The following is a 21,749-nucleotide window of genomic DNA, read 5'->3' as shown; positions in this document are numbered from 1 at the left end:
GATCTGGGGGGGGGGGGGGAGGCGGAGGAGGGGGGGGGGGGGGGGACATGCCCCAGCGTGTCTCTGTGTGCCGTTTTGTTCAGTTTCACTTGATTTAATCTCTCCTCTCACTGCATTTGTTCCTTAGTGGGATAGAGAAAGGGAGAGAGAAAGAGAGTCAGAAGAATGGAGATAGGGAGAGAAAGATAAACAGGGAGGGAGGGAGACAGACAAAGTGATTGTGGGAAGCTTTTAGGGAGCATTTTTCATTGTTTTTAAAGGTGAAGGGCTCCCTTAGTTCCCTGTCTCAATTGTCATTCCACCACACATATACTTACTGTAAGTTCCTTTGAAATAAATTTTCTCTGTAAATGAAAAAGGATTGAAAAATGAAATGTTGACATCAAGCTTTATTTGTAATGCCCACACAAACATGAGCACATAGTTTGCCATGTCTGATGTATGTACAAACGCACGAATGTGCGCGCACACACACACACACACACACACACATAAACACACAAAGTAGAGTTTACCATACAGTATGTCTGATTTATATTGTAGATTGTTTAAGGACAGAAACCCAATGGGTGGTTTCAGATCGAGGACGGTATTTGGCCTACCAGTAGGGACCCCTTAGAGAGGCCAGTCCCCCCTTACCTGCCCCCCTGAGAAGCTTTATCGAAATAAAGGACGAGGAGTCATGCAAATCCATGTCCCACGGCCTCTTTCATTTGCATATTCAAATCTAATTTCGTTCATTTTCTACACGTCTCACTCCCTCCTTCATTTCCCTGTTTTTCTCCCTTCCATTCCCTCACTCCTCTCCTGTAGGTTTTCTCTCCCTCTCTCCCTCCCACTTTCCACCCCTGTCTCTTCTCCTGCCCCCCCCCCCCCCCCACCCATTAGACACAACACGGCAGCTGAAGTGTGTCACTGTCGCAAAGCCTCCTTTCTAAGAAGGGAAGTGTTGGGGGGGGGGGGTATAGGAGAGAATGAGAGGGAAGGAAAGAGAGAAGGCGGGGGGTGGGGTAGGTGGTGTGGTTATTTACGCCATGTCTTCCCCCCCCAGTGTCTTGCACCATTACGCAGACAGCCGGTTAAATATAGACTCAGAGGCCAACCAGGGGACTTGGACGTCCCAGGCAAAGTGTCACAAACAAAGGAGGGAGGCGATGCCAAGCAAGCAAAGGGCTTCTCTCACTCACATGCACACACGCACACATGCACACACACACACATGCACACACATGCACACACATGCACGCACACACACATGCACACACATGCACATACATGCACGCACACACACACACACACACACACACACACGCACACACATGCACACACATGCACACACACGCACGCACGCACACACACACACACACGCACACACATGCACACACACACATGTACTCGCGCACATGCACACACACAAGCCCACACTCACGCATGCACGCACACACACACACGCCCACACACATGCATGCGCGTATACACATGCACACGCATGCATGCACACACACACACACACACGCCCACGCACATGCATGCGCGTATACACATGCACACGCATGCATGCACACACACACTGCAATATTCCGTGAATATGTCTCCAGCTCCGAGTCATGGAGTCCCACGAAATGCAACTGAACGCAGGGCAAAGCAGTGTGGGGCGCGTAGGTGACTTGCGTGATTTTAAAAGTGGCTGATGCCTCTGCCACTGACACCTCCCCATGTGTGGTACATCCTGCACGTGCTTCTGAAATTGTGCCAGTCAGCGGACGTGATTGCATTGGCCAGTTTTCCCCACACAGGGCGTGTCGGTACGGCCGCAGACGGGCTCTTTCTGCCCTGGTGTAATACCTGTGGGCCAACGCTGGGACTCCACCGCAGGGGAACCCTCTCAGTCCAAAGCTCTGTCGATCTGGCCGGAGCCGAGCCCGGAGGGACTCTGCAGCAGTGTGAATGGGTTTGCTGTGACTCACAGCACTGCCATGCCTGTGTCAGCGGGTCTGACATCACAGGGCTGAGGCTTAATTTAGCCCCATGCATCTTTGTTTGATCAATCCTGCAGGATTTGCTTTGTGAGCTAAAAGTCCGTTCTTGGACACTTTGCTTGTTTGCTTCAAACTGCTGTTAAATTAATATTCTCCTGTTTAAACAAGCTGTATGTGTTCCAGCTTGGAACTAGCTTTGGGAGATTTGAAAATAAGGGGAATTGATTGGCTGTTTCTCATTGTTTATTGCATGACTCACCTATAACTGGTGTTTCGGTGTACTGCGGCTTACCAGAGTGCTGGATGGGGTTTATAGGCATTCTTTTCTTATGTGTTTTCGTAGACACATGAAGATTCATGACAAGGACCCAAGCATCATGGCCTCCAATCCCCCCTCCCCCATCAAGCGGCGACGCCCCTCCGCCAAGAGGAAGCCCAGCCTGGAGGACGATGGAGATCAGGGCGAGGAGCCGCCCATTAAAAAGGTATGCCCCGCCCACCTCCCCCCGTCATCCCCAATGGCTTTCGCCCCTCTCCCTGGCCCCGTCTGGTCCATGCCCCCCACCAGGAGGGCGACAGGCAGGAGAGAGTGACTAACGCTGGCCTGCCTGTCTGCTCCAGGCCTCTGATGACAGCCTGCGGGATAAGAGGAACACTGTGCAGGGGGAGGAGGAGCTGCACTGTCCCATTTGCTTCAAGACCTTCATCTGCAAGTTTGAACTGGAGTCGCACATGGAGACGCACCCAGACGCCTCTCTCAGGTACGGGACATCTCGAAACACATACATGCTCACCGATGGGACCCCACCCCCCCGCCCCAATTCCACACATAGAGTGCACGTCGTTCCAGGGCTTCAGACAGTCTCTGATTGGTCTGTACTGGAGGAATAGCCCCTCAGCCTTCCAGAACTTTCCACGGTTCTATCTGTTGTTCCTTCTACCCCGACAAAGGGTGTAAGTCCATAAGAGCGGCGGACCAAAACTTTAAATGCACTGCCTTCAACCACAAAAGGAGAAGCATGTATTTCAAATGCATAACGTCCTTTCTTTATACTGATGAGCTTTGTTCTGTCATACGCATGAAGGTACGTCCATTACTGCAGGAGTGGAATAAAAATCCACTCTTTAGTCCCTGTTTGCACAATTGGACACTTGAGCTCGGGAGGGCAGCTTTGTGTGGCGTTTTGTTTTGCGGTGGCCCAGCCCTGTTGCCGGGGGGAGGGCAGACATTGGGGCTTTCAGGACCGTCTCCACGGTTGCCAGGAGACAGCCGGGGCATCCCACAGAAGCATGCTTTGTGCAGCGGGGGTTATAATTTAATATATCCGAGCCGGGCGGGCGGCTGAGCGCATACCAACGGTGGGGAGAGGCGTCGCGAGGGCGGGCCCAGGCCGTTAATCCGCCGCTTCCCGCCGAGGGCTTTCGCGGCCGGCGCAACGGCCCATCGGCCCCGGCGCGTCCGCGGAGCCGCCGGCGCTGAAGCCGGGGGGGGAGGCGCCGCGCCGCCGCGCGCCTCGGTCAGACACGCTGTCCGTCATTCCTCAGTTCCACCGGCGTGGGGTGTCACGGTGGGGGGGCCGGGTCAGTCGACTGTGCTGGCTGAGAGCACCGCTAAAACAGAGGAGATGGGGGAGGGACGGTTTTTTTTTTTTGGAGGGGGTATTAACACTCATAGTGCTGGACACTGGCCTGGGCGTAGCGCGGGTGGGTGGAGCTGTGAATCGCAGCCACCTTGGCACCTCCCTAGACCCCTCTCTGAATCGCTAGTAAAACTTATAAACAAGTGTTTGTGGGGGTATCAAATAAAAGAGTGGAAGTGGAATGGAGGGAGGGGGGCTGATTGTGAGTTGCAGCGACGCGCTATTTTTGAAGAGCGGCTAATTTAGCCCTGATCCTGTTTCATAACACGGGCAGCAGTAGGTCAGCTAAGAGGATGCTAGCTGCGCTTCGCTGGGGCAAGGGGGCCCGTCTGCAGGGCTACTGGGAAGCAGAGGTCCTGTCGCCACGGCATCGAGCCTGCCGGACAGGAGGGTAATCTGGGGGGGGAGAGCTCCTGGGGATAATTACAGGTGACAGGACTGAACGAGGAGCGTTAATCCTAAAATAGACTGAAGAGCTGTGAGTCTGGACATGCTGTACGCACGATACTTACACACACACACACACACATACACAGAGTCATTATGGACACTCATATATGCACATCTGCAGTCATTGTGTGTAAACACACATGCACATAGAGGGGTATGCACAATAAGTTGTATGTGTAAAGCATAACGGGCCATTATAACATAGCAATATATGTTTATATATATTTTTTACAGTTATATATTACCCTAAAATAGATACAGCACCCTGTTGCAAGGCTAAACATGTTATAGTGGCTAGGCGGAATCACAAAACCAGCCCAGTGGATACTGCTCACGCCAGTGGCTGAATGTTCCCCAGCAGAGCGAGAGCATGTCCGGTTAAAGAGAGGGCAGGAGGGGGTGACTCCAGAGATTAGCTATCCCAGCATTCCCTGCCCCTGCCCTGTAGTGAGCTATGATAAGGCAGATTAGGGCCCTGTGGATAGACACGTCCCTGCAGCAGTGTCACAGTCACCACAGAGTGAGAGGCAGAGGATACACAGCTGACTCGCTTAGCGTGGAGCGCTGCGGCTAAGCTGAGCCTCTCTCACACCTGACACAGCCACTTGCTGGATATCTGCCTCTTGTGCTATTAAAAAAAATAATAAAATCATCAATATGTGTTGTGATTTCTTTCTTTTGAAAGGTATTTCAGATGAAGAGAGTGTGGGAGTGAAGGAGGGAAAGGGGTCCTTCTTTCTGTTTGTGTTCATATCTGGGAGGATGATGTGAAAGTTAGCGACACGTTGTACTTCATACAGCAACCATGGAACGTGACCTTGCGGGTGGTAGCCGTGATGTTCGTAGCTCAGGTGATGCTGAAGACAGTGATGGTGATTGGTGATAGGTGGATATGACGGGAAGGCTCCTCCCCCTCAGGTGTGACCAGTGCTGCCTCACCTTCCGCACGCACCGGGGCCTGCTGCGCCACAACGTGGTCATCCACAAGCTGCTGCCGACCGACCCCTCTGGGCGCCCCTTCATCCAGAACAACCCCTCCATCCCCCTGGGCTTCAACGACCTGGCCTTCATCGACTTCTCCTGCCTCAAGTTCCCCCACATCGCCCAGGTGAGCCCTGGTCCTCAGCACCTCAGCAACACCTGCTGACTGCAAAATGCAACCACAGATTAAGTCCAACAACAGACTGCGTTTAATTATGGTCATTTTTTCTGAACAGAATTACACTGAATTTGAATTTTTTAAAATGTGGTCTTGATTATGTTGTGTGCTTGATTTCAGCCTGTTTTTAAACTGGTTTAAACTGGTTTTTGCTTTAAACAGGCCTGGTGTGAAACAAACCTGCGGCGAAGCACCAGCAAGTTCCACCGCTTTGTGTGTGAGACCTGCAACAAAGCCTTTCCCCTGCAGTCTGCCCTGGACCTGCATTTGGCCACACACAGCCCTGAGGATGGGTCAGAGGAGAACACCACGCCCACTTCTCGCCAGGACACGCCCCCTGTGGCGGATAAGGCCAGCTTCATGGAGTCCCTGGGTCTTCAGCACATCTCCCAGGTCAAGCCTGTCCCCACAGAGGAAGAGACCCTTCAAGCGGTGCTGGACAGCATTCGGGTAATCCATGTGGACCCGCCCACGTCCAGTCTACCTCAGGAGGCTGACGGGCTCAGCCTCCCCTTGCTGGACCCCACCGCCATCCAGGGCCTGACCCAAAATGGTGCCTTCAACTTCCTGTCCCTGCAGCCCTTCATCGTCCAGCCGGATGGCGGCATGGTGGTGAAGCCCTTCTGCGGTGAGACCGGGCTGGAACTGGCCGACATCCAGCAGATCCTGAAGATGGCGAACCAGATCACCCTGCCGCCGCTGTCCAAGGCCCCCTGCAACCCCACGCAGTCCAGCTGCAAGCAGATGCCCCCCCTGAAACCAAAGCCCCTGGTAGCCCCGCGTACCAACATGGCCGCCTCTACCCCGCCCCCTCTCATGAGCGCCCAGCAGGCTTCCCCGTGCTGCATCAGCCCAAATCTTCCTCCCCCCACCAACCAGCTGCTGAAGAGCCCTGGGGAGTCCTCCTCCTCATCCTCGAGCAGCCTAGGCAGTGGACAGGAGCTGGAGAAGAGTCCGATGGAGGTGGATGGCATGTTGGACACGATGATGCCAGCGGGCGCAGGCGAGCGGAAGATCAAGCAGGAGGTAGGCGAGGAGAAAGAGGTGGAAGCGGGAGGGAAGAAAGCCGGACGCCCGGGTCAGTACCCCTGCCGCTTCTGCGACCAGGTCTTTGCCTTCTCCGGGGTCCTGCAGGCCCACATGCGCTACCACCTGCGCATCTCGCCATACCAGTGCAACATCTGCGACTACATGGCCCCCGACAAGGCCACGCTGATCCGCCACCTGCGCACCCACAGCGGGGAGCGGCCCTACGTCTGCCGCGTCTGCCACTACCCCTTCACCGTCAAGGCCAACTGCGAGCGCCACCTGCGCAAGAAGCACATGAAGAACTCCCGCAAGGAGATCGAGAAGAACATCGAGTACGTGACCACCAGTGCGGGCGGAGTCGGCGCCACCACCCTGGACCTGCTGGACTCGGCCAGCGCCGGGGACACCACCTGCCGCTACTGCGGGGAGAACCTGAAGAGCTACCGGGCCCTGCAGATCCACCTTCGAACCCACAACGGATGCCAGCGCAAGCCCTTTGAGTGCCGCCAGTGCGGGGCAGCCTTCCTGGCCAAGAGAAACTGCATCCACCACCTGCTGAAGCAGCATCCAGAGGTGCAGGAACGGGAGATAGAGGAGCACATTGTCACCCTGCTGCCCGTCGTGACCCCTCAAGCTAACCCCCCCACCCAAAACGGCCAGGTATCCAACGTGGCCTCTCGGACCGTCAAGGTTGAAGACATGAGCTTCTATGCCAGAGATACAGACCAGCCCCTGGACTTCTCCAGAAAGGGCCACGCTGGAGTGGGAAGCACAGGGGTCTCACCCGGGATCAAGCTGGAAGGATCGTATCCTTCTCAGCTCTACCTGTACGAGAGCTCCATGGAGCCCATTGACCTTTCCATGCCCAAGAAGCCGGAAAAGAGGCTGAAGAAAGAGGCCACTGCCACGGAGGTCACGAACAAGCAGGCCTCTCCCAACTCTGACGACCCCCGTCCTCAGGAGAAGCCCGGTCTGTCCGCAGCCTACCAGCTGTCCTACCCCGTGGCCTCCCCTCTCAATGGCGTCAACCAGAACGCTGGCCGACCCCTCCGGCTGAAGCCCCTCCTGCCTAAACCGACCTCCGCCTCCAGCAAGGAGCTGCCCCCCCTGGCTTCCATCGCCCAGATCATCTCTTCCGTGTCAGCCGCTCCCTCCTTGCTGAAGAGGGAGGGTGTCTCTGGCAGCCCCTGCCTGGGAGCATCGCCAGAAAAGAGTCGTACATTTAAAGGGCTCCATGCCGACCTGGAGCTGTCCAGGCGGGAGCAGAGGCTTGCGGATGCGGGCAGCCCAGACGCCTCGGCAGACAGCTCGTCTCCAGAAGAGTCCAAGAACAGGGGAAAGAAACGACCCTGCCGCAGCAAAGAGAGGCCCCCCAACTTCGCCGAGTTGGGAACGGGCAGCGGAATCGACCTGGAGTCCAGCGGGGAATTCGCCAGCGTGGAGAAGATGCTGGCCACCACGGACGCCAACAAGTTCAGCCCATATCTGCACCCCAACTCACTGGCTCCTGGGAAGGCGGAGGGGGAGCGGCCGTCCACCAGCGAGGACGAGAGGGAGGGTCAGGAGGAGAAGCAGTCGCGCCTGCAGGCTAAAGGAAAGAAGAATGCCTACTCTAACTCCCTGCAGAAAATGACCTGCCCCTACTGCCCCCGTGTCTTCCCCTGGGCCAGCTCCTTGCAGAGACACATGCTCACACACACAGGTGAGACACACTTTTTCAGCCGGTAGGAGAGTGCAAGTGTGATTGCATGTCTGTGTGTGAGCATGAGAGAGGCAGGGAGAGGGAGAGAGAGAGAGTGATAGGCAGGCAGTATGGGGATAATCAAAGTGGTCAAAGATTCAGACTATTTCTCTCTCGCTCACACACAAACACACACACACACACACCTTGCTGATACTTCACTTGGAAAAACTATTAATCATTGACAGCTGATGGCTTTCTTTGGCAGGCTCAAACTCTGTGAAGAAAGATGTGGCACTGATAGGCAGATACTGTAAACCACTGCCTGTGAAGTGATTAAAGGAAGATATAGTCTCATGTTGCTCACTTTGGTTAAAAAGTTACATTTGAAGTGGTATTGCGTACTGCAGACTGTCATTATCTGATCTTGTAATGTCTGCCTTTATGAAAATGTTATACATTTAAGTAGGAGTCATGATCCACCTGCATGTCCTAATAAAATTATATGACTGGTTATTACTGCATGTGTTTCCTCTGTACTATCTACTAGGTACTGGGCAAGAGCATAATTTTTGCATCTGAAGTGTTAAGTCAGAGTTAATATAAATGTTTTCATAAGAATTGAGCATGACGGCCTGTACATTTTTTTTTTTTTTTTGCATTCCAGGCAAGTTTCTATGACTGTGAATAGATGTCTGCATCATGTTCTTAAATTGGAATGCTTATTTCAGTCTAAAATATGCATTTCTGGCCATGGGGTCTGTCAGGGTAATGGTACTGTGTGTACCGTATATATTATGGCAGTTTTCCCGATTGCAGAAGTTAGCCCACTGGTCTGTGGCTCACGTTTTGTGTGTATGCATGTCCTGCAGGTCAAAAGCCGTTCCCCTGCCCACAGTGTGATGCCTTCTTCTCCACCAAGTCCAACTGCGAGAGGCACCTTCTGCGGAAGCACGGGGTGGCCAATCGCACGCTGCGACACAACGGCGGCCTGGGCAAAGCCAAGGATGATGGGTCGCATGAGAGCGCAGGTATGCTTACGCAGCACACAATCAAGACAGAGAGGCATTTATGCTGCTGCCATGATTCATGGGTCAAAGGTCACTGATTTTTTTTTTTTTAATTACAAGTTTGTCTCACTGTTTCTGAGATGCTTTATGCAAACTTACGGAGGTTAACTTAAAAAAAAAAAGAAAAAGTGCTTAATGTGCATAACAGTTATAGAGGCCAAAATTAATTCAGCTATTAATTATTTGTCAATAATTTATGAGTAGGTCCAAAACTATGGGCAGCAGTTCTCGGCAAAATGGCTTTAAGCAAAATTATGATCAATAGGAATTTGAAAACTGCATCATAGACAAATAATGGCATTAACCGATGTATGTGTGGCTGTGAATTTGCTATGAAAAATGCATTTATTTTTCAGGTTATGTTTCAGGCACTGAGAGAACTCCCAGTTAAAATGTATGGCCATTAAAAACCTGTAGATTATGTTGTAAATAAGCATCTCAAAGCCTTGTTTTGTTCTCTACTGACACCCAGTGGATTTTCAGTGGCATTTTATTTAGTTAATGTGTGTTGAGCTTTGTGGGGCATACCTACAAGCCAGAATATTATACTGTTTTTGCATAATGTATAAACATCGCTTTGGACAGCATTGTCATTGTAAGATGGGGTCATGATAGGATATTGATTTCATTTGTGTCTATCATTTCTTTTGGATCAAGGCGGTGATTTCTGGTCTTTGCAGAGACTAAGTCTGTGTCTGTGTTTCAGAGAGCATGTCGGATACGGACACGGTCACTGGAGAAGCTCTGGACCTCACCGCTTCTGAGTCGAAAGAAGCGACTGATTCCCAGGGTTCTTTCTCAGATGGTCAGTCAGAAATTACCATGTCAGAACTGCCAGGCCTCCAGGGGGAGCGAGAGAGCCAGGGAGTCCACGTAGGGCCAAAGACCACAGAGAGCAACACTGATGAAAATGACGAAGATTCTCAGAGCAACAAAAGCCTGGACCTGAACTTTGCCCGCAAGCTGATAGACTTCAAATTCTCTGATGGGGAGCAGCACCAGCAACAGCCAGCAGAGGGCAGCGTGGGTCCAGAGAGCTGTCTGCAGGAGGAGGCCAAGCACACCTGCGGGAGCTGTGGAAAGAGCTTCCGCTATGCAGCCACCCTGACCCGCCACCAGAGGGCGCACTTGTCAGACTGCCAGACAGAGGGAGGGAGGAAGGCATCTCTGCAATCAGATTCCAGCCAGGAGCCCCATAGCCCAGAGGGGGAGCTTGTAGAGGAGATGGAGTCAGAGGAAAAGAAGGGATCGGTGGAGGGGGAGGGAAACTGCAGTGGAGCAGACAGTGGCTCAGAGGAAGAGGACAAAGACAGGGAAGACAAGAGTGAAGAGGAGGGCGGAGCCACTGAATCAAAGAGTGGCGACGGCGAGGTGGTGGGAGGGGCCGGGAACAAAGCTGACAAGAGGAAGAAAATCTGCAGCGTGTGCAACAAGCGCTTTTGGTCACTGCAAGACCTAACCAGACACATGCGGTCTCACACAGGTAAATATTGACTGTAAGTTATGTGCACAGTACCGCCTGCAAAATTTGATCTATAATTTACACGTGCTCTAACGCAGATAAATGCTAATTGTAAACGTACTGTCTCACTCAGGAAAGCACTGGCTGTACAATGCTGATACATGGCCAGCTGACCAGCACTGTAATACCTTATACTTTCAACATTGAGCAGACTCTCTTATCCGGAGCAACTTTCACAGATTACGTTCTACAGACCATTTAAAAAGTTGCATATTTTACCGAAGTAGTTCAGGATAAGCGCCTTGCTCAAGAGCACAGAGGCAGTCCCACCCTTAACCATCATACGTCCTTTGTGAGCCCTGTGCTGAGTCTGTTCTCTCTGTCTCTCGTCTCAGGTGAGAGGCCCTACCAGTGCCAGACGTGCGAGCGCACCTTCACCCTGAAACACAGCCTGGTGCGGCACCAGCGCATCCACCAGAAGCCCCGTGGGGGCGAGGAGGGGGGCGAGGGGGCGGGAGGAGCGGGCAGAACCAGAGGCGGGGGCAGTGAGGAAGAGGTAGCCAGCGGCCCCTCGGGCAGCGAGAGCGACTCCACCCAAATCAGCACCAGCCCCCCCTCGGAGAATGAGAACGAGGGTGAGTCAGCTGGTGGGTCCCAGGCCGGTGAGCAGGCGGAGTCAGGTGACCTGGGGGACGAGAGCGGGGATAGCCAAAAGCAGAATTCGCCCCAGACACAAGACTCCGCCCTTTCTACGGAGGTACCTCCCTCGGAACCCTTGGGTGAGCCAGCCCCCCCCACTACCACAGAGCCTGCAGGGGACTACATCCAAGGCCTGCTGGAGATCCACACCAAGCCCGCCCTGGACCACCTTGTGCCCTCTGGCGAGCCCCCATTGGTGGGGGTGGAGTGATGACCTGCCCCTTTTCACCTTGGAGTCAGCTGATTGGTCAGTGCTGCTGTGTCACATTGCCACGACAGCTACTGTACCGGAATAGGAGATGGTGCCATACTCCAAACACCTTTCTAATGCAATGAATTGTTCAAAAAAGAATCAAAGACCACCTTGCTTCCGAGTGCCTTACTACTACTTTTGAATCAAGTTACATTAAATGGATGATATTATTTTTCATAGAATTTTTATGATTATTTCTTTGAACTTTTTTGAAAGAAATGTACTGAAAATAGAAAAATCTACAAAAAATGTGTGACTTACTGCAGCGATCTGTATGATTGACAAAGAGAAGAGGTAAACATGTTCCATGGTCGTAGTTCAGCGTTCAGCTGCTGAAAAGACAGCAAAACTAACACCGTCAGAACTGAAGAAAGAGGCAGTAAATTTGATCACAGAACTGGAAAACACCTAAAGACTACATGTTGCCTTTTGTCCTCAGCTCAGAACACACAGTTTGACAGGTTTTTCATCTCCATTGGAACTGAGTAAATGGCCTGGTTTGTTTGTGAGACAATGAGAGAGACTGGAAGAGAAGTGGTAAATTAAGCCTCCTGAGTCCCCTATTTTTACAACAAAATCCAAACAATGTATTTTTATCCCATTTTCTGTTCTTTCTCTTTCTCTCTCTCTGAGTTATTGTGAGGAGTGTTCTCTGTTACCAGATAACAGAGAAATATGGGCAATATTTGCCTTGGAGTGTTTTTTTTTTCCTTTATTTTTTCCTCTATCGCAATTATAGCATGTCTTTCTAGCTGCCTACAGTTTATAAACCCTGAATGGTTTTGGTTCTGAGAGCTGAGTGGTCAGTCAGTTGCCAGGTTTAACTCTCTCTGGCCCATGGGTACCAGTGTGAGGTTCTTAGCCCTCGCAGTTGTTGATTCACACCCCAAAGACATCCTCTGCAAGGCCTTCCACCGCTTCTGTCTCTGTGCCCTACATTAGGCTCCTGATGTGTTTTGACAGAACTCCTGGCACTCTCCCATTATCTGGAGTAAAGTGACCTGTGGAGGTTTTTGTCCCATACTTGAACTGTCACACTGCTGTTCCTGAAACCTAGCCTCTTGCCTTCTAGAACCTTCCGTGAGGAGGATTTCGGCCACAATCACCAGTCCAGTTGTTGGCCTGGATTTTGTTTATGATGATTGGGTTTTTATATCTGTACTTTTTTTAACGGAACCTCAGCAAACAAACAAAGCAAACCTCAAGCGCCTACATTCTCCAATGTACAGAGAGACCTGCTGGAAACTGCACGTCACCAGAGAGTGGGCGTGGTTTTGCCCGGTAGCCATCCATGTATCCAGTCCAATATTCTCAAATCTGGCACTAACCAAAATGAAACATGAGAAACGCGAAAGTATATAAGAGGAGTGACACAACTGTGAGCAAGAAGCAATACTGAGAATAAACAATGCAAGAGACCAGTGGGTTTGGGTAGGGCATGTGATGGGGAAGCAGCCGTCTGATTGGATGCTACCTCACATAGTTCACAAATGAGCATTCTTCCTTCAGGATGGATTGGTGGGTGTGGAGTTTCAATCCCTGCTGTTTCCTATCCAGAATCCCACAAAAACACATCCTCTGATTTTTGCTGCAATTCAGGCTGAACTCTACGTTGGTTAACAATCATTTAAAACAACTGCGACTTGGAAATTTCCATCACTGGTTTTGTTGTGTGTATGTGTGTATCCCGAAATAATTTCTCCTAATGAACACATGGACTGTTTTTAATGTATTTATTGAGGACCCAGTGGGTGGTGAGAGCTAATCTGTGGAGAAGCCATTTATTTTCACATTTGCTGTTGAGAGTCCAATGGATTAGTTTCCTAGCAGCAGACTCCTATTAGCAACAATCACTATTGATCCTAAAGCTTTATGCAGACCTTCATCTATGTTGGTAGAATGTATGGTCTCTTATTATTATTACTTTAACTCTATGTGAGGATATATAAATATATATATAAAACTGTGAAAAGTATGCGCTGAGCTGTGGGTGAATCATAGGCTAGTTTTGCATGTTAACCTAATTTGTTCTAATTAATTTCTTTAATGATTTGATTTCCTTTCTCAGGGCTTTTACAAAATATGCATATACACTATTTCCCTTTATGTTCCTGAGTTTCAAAAAAATTCATCAGGTTTATGATAAAATGTCAATCACTACATTTAGCACTTGACTGTGAATTTAGAGAGGGAAGAGAGAACATACATAGTGTACCCCTGCCTCCCACCTCGTTTCAGTTGACATGGCTACTTTTACCATGCTATTTTGCGTGTTGCTCTCCTCTTTCTTTTAATGGGAGATGGAACGGGGTTAGGCTGTTAAAAGAAAATGGCCACATTAATCTCCATTGGACGTTCTGGCTGTTTTACTGTTAAAGGGAACTTTACCCTGCTGCTACAAAGCCACCAACATGGACAGGTTTCAATTCTGCCAGCTCAGGGTGACCCGAGCGCTTGGTACTTCACTCCTCCTTCAGACGACATTGTACAGTGCTTTGGAATTGAGAAATGGAAGCTGTTCTGTATCAAAATCATTTAATAAAAATATATTAAGGAAGAATGTGAGACAAGCTTTGCTTTGTTTGCTTTTTTTGTAGCAGTCGGCTACTAGTGGACTATTGACAAATTCACTGCACTCGTTACTGCAACAAAGGCTTGTTCATTTTGTTAGACGTAAAGGTTCTGGGGACTAATTTATAGAATTTTCTCATTTCAATCTAGTTTTGAGCTTACGCATAAATGAATAAATATGAGTAAGCTACAAATATATGCGCCTGTGAACCAACTTAATTCACTACCTTGACTCTTTTTCCTGCATAAATGGTTCACCAACTGCATGATGGCTGAAAATAAGCAAGCAAAAGAAATCCCTGCAGCTGACTAGCTATGAGGGATAGTTTGTACCATGATCTGAGCCAAGGTAAGCACTTTTTTTTAGTCTGGTTTAAATCATCCTTCGCTGCCGTTTTTGGCTGTATGTCGTCTTCTGTATATTATGCTGCACTGCCATCTCTGTTAAAATGAGCACTCTTCATATTCCCATCTTTGTTGTTACTTTGTAAAGTCAGAAGCAATTTAATATTACAGAAAACCACCAGTCTACAAGGTTTTTTGGATGAGTCAAAGCAAGATTGAAGCATACCAAAAGTAATCATCACACACATGCAAAAAAGTGAGAAAAGTTAAATCTTTATTTTCAATTTTCTGAATCAAACCAATACATCCCTGCCAACAGACATACAAAAGTTTTAATCAGACTGTACAATATCCAGGAAAACAAAATCTAGATTCAAAATGACTGCAAAACATCATTATAATTTTGGGGAAATTGGAGTAATGAAAAATGATGTAACTATTTAGTAGTCTATACCATAATATGAATTTTTTTTAAAAACTGAACTGGTTGGAGATTCAGGCCCATGATGAATAAATGTTCTCTGGAATCTAAGATTAGTTCTATTAAAAACAGCTATTGCTAAATCTGAAAAAAATGGCAATTAATAAATAATTGGCTTAAATCACAATTTGTAACTGCTTAGTAAAGAATCTGCATGAATACAGTCCAATGACCATAATGTTCAGCTTTATGAAATGACACCAACATAAAAGCAAATTCATGCAAATTGGGATTCACTTACTGGTAAGGGTTTGCACCCAACTGTAGGTCATTCACACAACAGCGCTAAGAAACCATGGTATTACACTCCTTTAAGTCTTAAGTTTTAATGTTCATAGTTCTAGGCCACTTCACTCAGTAGTGTCTGCATTTAAATCATACCAGCGCCTCAGGAACATTTCCACCACCAAATAGGGCTCGCAAATTACAAGATACACAGCACATAAATCATAAATCTACGCAGACTGAGTGCACAAAAGTCTACTTTTACATTTGGCGTTTGTCCCTCGGCAGATTCGGAACAATTTTCAGCCCATTTTACAGTGCGTTCCGAGGTTTGCAGCAAAAAGAATCATTTTTTAAAATTATTTGTATTTATTTATTTTAAACGACTCTCCTGAAGTCACACTGGTCCTTTTCTTCTGGGGAACATATTCCGACCGAACGCTTACAGTGAACTCCCGCCAAGGAGTAAGACGTCTGAAAAGGACTGAAAGCCTCCATTGTCAATCAGAGAACAGGACACACTCAAGACAATCACACTCATTCACAAATTAATGAAGCATCACAAGAGCATAGCACAAAATCATTTAACTGGTTCAGTGCATTTCGAGCAGGGAACTCCATCCATTTCTGCGTTTCCAGACGACAAACGCAGCACCCGCGCGTTACCCCAACATTTGTGCAGCCAATAACCAGTGCAAAAAAAAAGCAGGAAAATAAACTAAGCTCCTGGGCTTTCTGCGAAATGCTACCTTTACAAAAAAATAAAAATCTCAATTATCTCAGGCCAAGCTTTCCCAATGACCTCCCCCAAAGAAAAAGGCAACTGCAGACAGAGGCAAAAAAAAAAAAACTAAACAAAAAAAAAAAAAAAAAACCCTGAGCTTCACCCCTCCTGCTCATTATATTATACAGTGCACCAGCTTTCTGTAAACCCCTCCCCCTGAACCAACCAGAATCTACAAAATTAAAAAAATATGAACACAATTCACAATGGAAGCATTTTCAGGTTTCAATTTTCTAAAGTGAAATGGATATTTGGGTAAGAAAAAAAAAATCCAAAAGAAAAACAAATTGTTACAATACAATGGGTTGGTTTTTTTTTTCTTATAGTTTTGCCATTATGGTAGTGTTGGCTACCTCCCAGAGGGGTGGAGCTTGTGGTACTTAAAGGGCATGTCTGGCTGTGTGACCCCTCCCCCTCGCTGGCATGCTGAATTGTATTGCCAGGTTCCGGTGCCTCGTGGCGGCTTGTGACCGCCGCGCCATGCCGCTCTCACTCGTCCGAGCCGGCAGACCTTTTCTGGGCTCTCTTGCGGGGTGACCGTTTTGGGGAGGCTTTGTCTGCAGAGGAGAAATGGGGGCGTGTTCAAATCCTTGACTGACAGGCATAGCGCACAGCAAAAGACATTTAATCAATGTTAGTTCTTCTTAAATGAGAAAAAACACAGTAAAACTAAATGCCCACAAAACAGTGAGTGGCAGCACGGCCATGCTTGTTTGTGCACTCCACAATTTACAGAGGAGGTGCAGCGATGAGACTCGTCTGGCAATACAAATGGGCCTTCCAAATCAGGACAGGATGAAAAATAGGGGTAACTTCTGGGTGCGATAGGAAAAAAAATGATAAACAAGCTGTCTAACTTCTGAGGGTCATTGCAGGACTGCAGGATTTTCCCCAAAGTCATCATTACCTACTGTACTCTAGAGCAGCTCCCTGCACAAAGGCCACAGAGGTGCATGATGGGAGTAGCCCAACGCGCGTTCCCGTGGCGATGCTGGAGGTCGGAATGCGTGTGCAGCCCACGAACGGCTACTTCGTTCGCAAACAGCACAGCGCCGCCGCGTCTCACTCATCACACTACACTATCACACAACCCTGAAAGGAGCACGGAGGGTCCTCACCTCGTCTGCTCAGCACTGAGGAGCCGCGGGATAAGAGAGCGAAGCGAGGGAAGACAGAACAGAGAGCCGCATCACCAGCAAAACCAAGAGGAAAAACCAAGACATTCACAACCAAGCCACTGACAAGGATTTGTATTCTCTGCATTGAAATGGAGAAAGTTTCTGTGCCAGTCAATGTATGAACGAAGAAGAGGAACTTCGTCAGATGCACAGGAAGTGGAAATGACATGCAGGTGCCTTCACTGCAGAGGACAGTGGGCCAGATCTGTGGTGAGGTCGGTGAGACTTGCAGAGTAGTTACAGAATGTAAGTGGTTTAAATTACAGAGTGCTTAGACCATGCAAAGATTGAATACAGCCTTTAGATAAGGATAGCTTTCAGTGCCACCAGAGAGGAGCAGAGATGCCATTTTGTTTTCATTCTCTCTTAAGTTCAACACTCTTACGGCCATTACAGTATACATCCATAAAAATTCACTGGCAATTGCCTACTGCATTGGAGAGAGACAACAGGCGGTTACATTTGTGCTAAACTGAAATGAGACCTAATAAATGGACTTGCATTGAGGATTGTGACTTACTGATCTGGTTGAGGGTTTCCTGGGGGATCCAGCTCATGTCCACGTTGTTGTGGCTGGTTGTTCCCATCTCCACTTTAGGGGCAGGTCTCCTTCTCTGCAGGGTTGCCACATTCAGCCACTTACTCCCCATTTCACAACCCCTTCTCCATTATTTGTGTGTGTGTGTGTGTGTGTGTGTGTGTGTCGAAGGGACGCAGACTGAGATGGAGCTGTCTGTCGTGGATGTGTATGCAAGAAAGAGAGTATGAGTATTTTCTTACCTTCCTAGACTCTAGCAGTTGGTGCAGCCCAACCACCACCAACAGACCCAGACCAGACAGGAAAACATACAGGAAGATCCTGAGGAAGCAAAAACCATTTTTACACAATGGTATCATCATCAGGACAACGGTCTAGCATCGCAATCCTATAAGAAAACTTGCTATTAGCAGTTCTGGAGCATTTGTTAATGGTTTACCAAAATGAAAACCATTTAATATTTTGATCTGTTGCAGCACCTAAAACAAGGGTAAAAGTCTTCATGGCCTTTGATTATTGCTGATGCAACCATGTGTGTGCCCGTCTGTGTATGAAGAGCACCTACTGTAACTGCTTTGTACACTATCACAGGCCCCTGTTATAACTGGCCTGCCTCCCCTATGCTGAACGTTGCAAGGCCACTGCTAGATTCCAGAAAGCTGCACGCGAAGGCCGTTGCTTACGTTTCACCATCCAGGCCATCCTCTCTTTCGATGATGGTCACGGTCTGGTTGAACACAGCGTCCTGGAACACATTGCCCTAAAAGAGCACAACATGGCAGGTCAAGACTGTAACCAAACTTTAGTGCCCCACTGTTTTACAGGCCCACCGAATAGATCCACATGTACTACCACCACAGAGCTGGATCTGTCTTGTTGAGCAAGGCTTCCTTAAAACCCGCTGCCAAGCGTATTCTTCATTGAGATAAGTGCATGGACTCCCCCTAACTGTAGGGAAGAGAACTGTGTTGCCTACTTGTCTGTTATGCAATGAGAAACGCCCACTGTGCGCTGGCTGAGCAAGTGAACGAAGCATTGGAACGGTTTAGATAAGTGACTCTGAATGCTATCGACACAGCCATGCTTTGCAAGGCCGGGCACAGCAGAGCTGCACGCCACTCACGCTGTTGTCCTTGTAGTTGAGGTTGATGACCAGGCCAAAGGGGCGCCCGCCCATGGGCTCGGCGGGGATGAAGGAGTACTCGAAGGTGGCCTGGCGCTGGGGCGGCACCACGGTACCCAGCTGGAGGGCCGTGAAGTTCTGGATGTAGAACTGGAAGTCCTGGGGGTAGCGGAAAGAGGCGTCCAGGGACTCCACCACAAACTCCTCGCTGCCCTTGTTGCTGAAGCCCACCAAGAACTTGACGATGTCGTTGGCGGGAAAGTCTAGGTAGAGAGAGGTGAATCCCGAGTCAGTGATAAAGGTGGGGGGAATGGGGGGCTGGGAAAAGATTGCTACATGCGAGGATGTGAAAAATATGGAAGCAATTTCATCTGGAGGGCCTACCATCTCCCTTGACAAAAAGGATAGTGGTGTCAGCGTGGGGGGAAGCCTTCACATCCCCTGACGAGGCTTCCTCCTCTTCCTCTTCTTTCTCCTCCGTCTAAAAGTGCACAAACAGGAGAGAGAAACCGTAAAGCCAGTGTTGAAACAGGTTTCAGAGCTCTGCCATGCAAGTGTTAGAATGTGGGAGTCTATTGTTCGGTGACCTTTCAATGTCAAGTATCAACTGGCACATCAAAAGTCATTTTTAATCAAGCAGTGCTGAAGTCATGACAAAACATTCCCTCACATAGAATACAGCACTAATCCAGCCATTTCTAACACCAACACATACATGTAAATAAATTAAAGGGTGGCAATGCATGTGTGCATCTTCGGAGGAAAGTATTACCAACTCAGTGTTCTCATCATCCTCAACTTCAGCCTCATCATCTTCATCTTCTGCAGTAACCTCATCTGCTGCCTCCTCATCCTCAGTTGCATCTTGTGCTGCCACTAAAGGACCTGGATAAGGAAGTCAAATAAAAATACAGTAGCAATAATCTCAATCATTGTATGCCCAACTACATATGTGCAGTGGACCACAAAATTAGCACACACTGGGATCATAAACAATAAATATGTTTATTTAAAAAAATATGCAGTATGAAAATAAGGGGGGAAAATATGGTCGTTTGATTCACGTCACTGTATATAAAGAAAAACTCTACTTATAACGCTAGTACCCAGCACCCATCACTGCTAATTTAATAACATAGTCTGTCGTAAATACTAGAAAGAGGATTAAAGACTAGATTCCGTTGTACACCGTTATCTGTGTCCTGATTCTCCATTACCTTTCGAAACTATAGATTAAATAGATGCATGCACAAGGGAACTTTGCACTGAGATTGGAACAACGCGGATATCTTGACCCCCGTACACAGACTAATCACGTCAATCAGTTAGCCTATAACTTTTTGTCAGTGCAGTTCAGTAGCTAGCTAATTAATTAAACCTAGCTAGCCAACTGCAAACTGCGAGATAAAAAGATTAAAGAGACTAGCTTTACCAAGCTATACGTTACAATTCTTAGCTACCTAAAAGGCGGAGACCATGCCCCATTAGCTAAGTAAAGATAGCACAACCTTGCTAAGTAGCTTGCTAAGTAGAGAGGACCAGGCCTCAGCTAAGGCATGTGAATGTGCGTTAGGCTAGCTAGCAGTAACTAGCGCCATTAGTCCTGCTCATTAGCAGCTAGCGCTAACTGATGCTATGTTCGTTGATCTGGGATTTTCTGTCAACCAGCTAAAATAGCTTGGAAGTTAACAAGTAGATGACCAACCATAAAATACGTTGCAACTGGCTCACTACAACTAGACAACACAAACCAAAAAGCTAGCTAGTGGCATGGAACATGCGGAATGTTTTGGCAACCACTGTGCATCCACTGACATCGTATAAGGACACGTCAGCCCAAACGCACTGCTAAATGTGAAACATTGTGCCAAATTGCACAATTGTACCACAATTCAATTGGTACTTAGTTGACTAACAGATGCAAGTTTAGATGTTAGCTAAAACAGCAACTGTAAGTCGTCACAGTTGATAAGTCTTGGGGAAATCTGACCACATTTTCAGCAAAATAGCTAACGTTAGCTGCCTGGCTAGCTAGCTCTACCATGCTCTGGTAGGATTCATTGCACTTCCGTCTAGTATACTAGGAAGCTAGTTTTTATCTTTCATTACATTAAAATAAACCACGAAATGTATTCGTAAATTATTTTATCAGTTTATGCCAAAACCATCCATTTAACAAAAACAGCTGATCATTCTGAGAGAATCACCCACAAAGAAACGACAAATGTCATGTCAAAAATAGCCCGTTAGCTCTAGCTAGATAAAACAAGCAAAGTGGATAGCTGGTTAACACGTTTGAGGTACTCACCTTTCATAAGAATCGTTGCCGGGAAAGCCAGCAACAACAGCAAAAGTAATTTGTGAAGTATTTTCATCATGATTCTTAATCAAAATCTGACCAGACCCCTGTCAGTGGCAACTACAATCTGAACTGTGTAAGCATACAGCTGATCGTGCTCCTATTACAGATGGCGCATAGGCTAGTGCTCATCCGGGGAGCTAGTCTCTGAGTGACCTCCCTTCTTCCTGAAGAGCATTGCCTCACTCCCAATGAACTACGTTCTTATACACTTCAGGGCTGACTTCTTTTCAATTTCATCATTTCTCACACTGTCCCAGCGTCGAACAATCATCCAACGTAATATAACTTATCAAAAAATTATAAACATAAAAAAAAACAGCTGGTCAAGAACACCTCTGCAACTACATTGGCCAAACACTCAAGAAAACCGCACTCTGCAAACCTCAGAGCCAAAAATAATAATTTTATTCAGAAAACAAAAAGCTTCACAGTTTCTCGATTATTTAAAAAAAACTAATTACACAGGCTACACAAAAATAATTATTCTGTCGACAGGATATTAAAGGACTATTGGCGTTACAGTTAAAGCCTGCAAATTATATTGTAGAACTTTCCATTCACTCATTAATTAATTAATTCATTCATTCATTTTTGCGTGGACTTTTCCAGCACACTTGCTAAATATATCCCAAGGGAATCCTCTAATCTGACGAAATGAAAACTAATGCTCTTTCACCCTCTAGATCGCGCTGAACAGTTATTCTCGCTACATCGCTATGG

General features: G+C 48.0%; 2 protein-coding genes across 6 annotated transcripts in view; one reads left to right on the top strand and one right to left on the bottom strand.

Moving 5' to 3' along the window:
* The window catches only part of LOC118233845 (ras-responsive element-binding protein 1-like), a 58,274-nt gene extending 44,282 nt beyond the window's left edge, over nt 1-13,992 (top strand). For all 4 annotated transcript variants that reach the window (XM_035429861.1, XM_035429859.1, XM_035429860.1 and 1 more), the window contains 7 exons: nt 2,323-2,464; nt 2,601-2,740; nt 4,988-5,177; nt 5,391-7,959; nt 8,811-8,969; nt 9,715-10,491; nt 10,866-13,992. In XM_035429861.1, coding sequence (XP_035285752.1) covers nt 2,323-2,464; nt 2,601-2,740; nt 4,988-5,177; nt 5,391-7,959; nt 8,811-8,969; nt 9,715-10,491; nt 10,866-11,380 — 4,492 coding nt within the window. In that variant the 3' untranslated portion in view covers nt 11,381-13,992. The remainder of the gene's footprint in view (nt 1-2,322; nt 2,465-2,600; nt 2,741-4,987; nt 5,178-5,390; nt 7,960-8,810; nt 8,970-9,714; nt 10,492-10,865) is intronic.
* A 603-nt stretch (nt 13,993-14,595) lies between these two features.
* Nucleotides 14,596-21,195, bottom strand: ssr1 (signal sequence receptor, alpha). Of its 2 annotated transcripts, XM_035430689.1 has the most exons (9): nt 20,976-21,195; nt 19,440-19,552; nt 19,052-19,148; nt 18,668-18,930; nt 18,228-18,304; nt 17,787-17,865; nt 17,527-17,620; nt 16,947-16,961; nt 14,596-16,385 (listed from the first exon to the last, which is right to left on the bottom strand). In XM_035430689.1, the coding sequence occupies exons 1-9, from the start codon at nt 21,043-21,045 to the stop codon at nt 16,318-16,320; spliced, it is 876 nt and encodes a 291-aa protein (XP_035286580.1). In that variant the 5' UTR covers nt 21,046-21,195; the 3' UTR covers nt 14,596-16,317. The 2 variants fall into 2 exon arrangements, with proteins under 2 accessions (XP_035286580.1, XP_035286582.1); XM_035430691.1 differs by lacking the exon at nt 16,947-16,961 and having other exon boundaries at nt 20,976-21,194.
* Between the last annotated feature and the right edge of the window lie 554 nt (nt 21,196-21,749).

This window comes from Anguilla anguilla, chromosome 8 (assembly GCF_013347855.1).
Source record: "Anguilla anguilla isolate fAngAng1 chromosome 8, fAngAng1.pri, whole genome shotgun sequence".
In the NCBI taxonomy this organism is placed as follows: Eukaryota; Metazoa; Chordata; class Actinopteri; order Anguilliformes; family Anguillidae; genus Anguilla; species Anguilla anguilla.
Note: the sequence above shows the minus strand (reverse complement) of the source record. Positions and strands in the feature narration are given on the sequence as shown.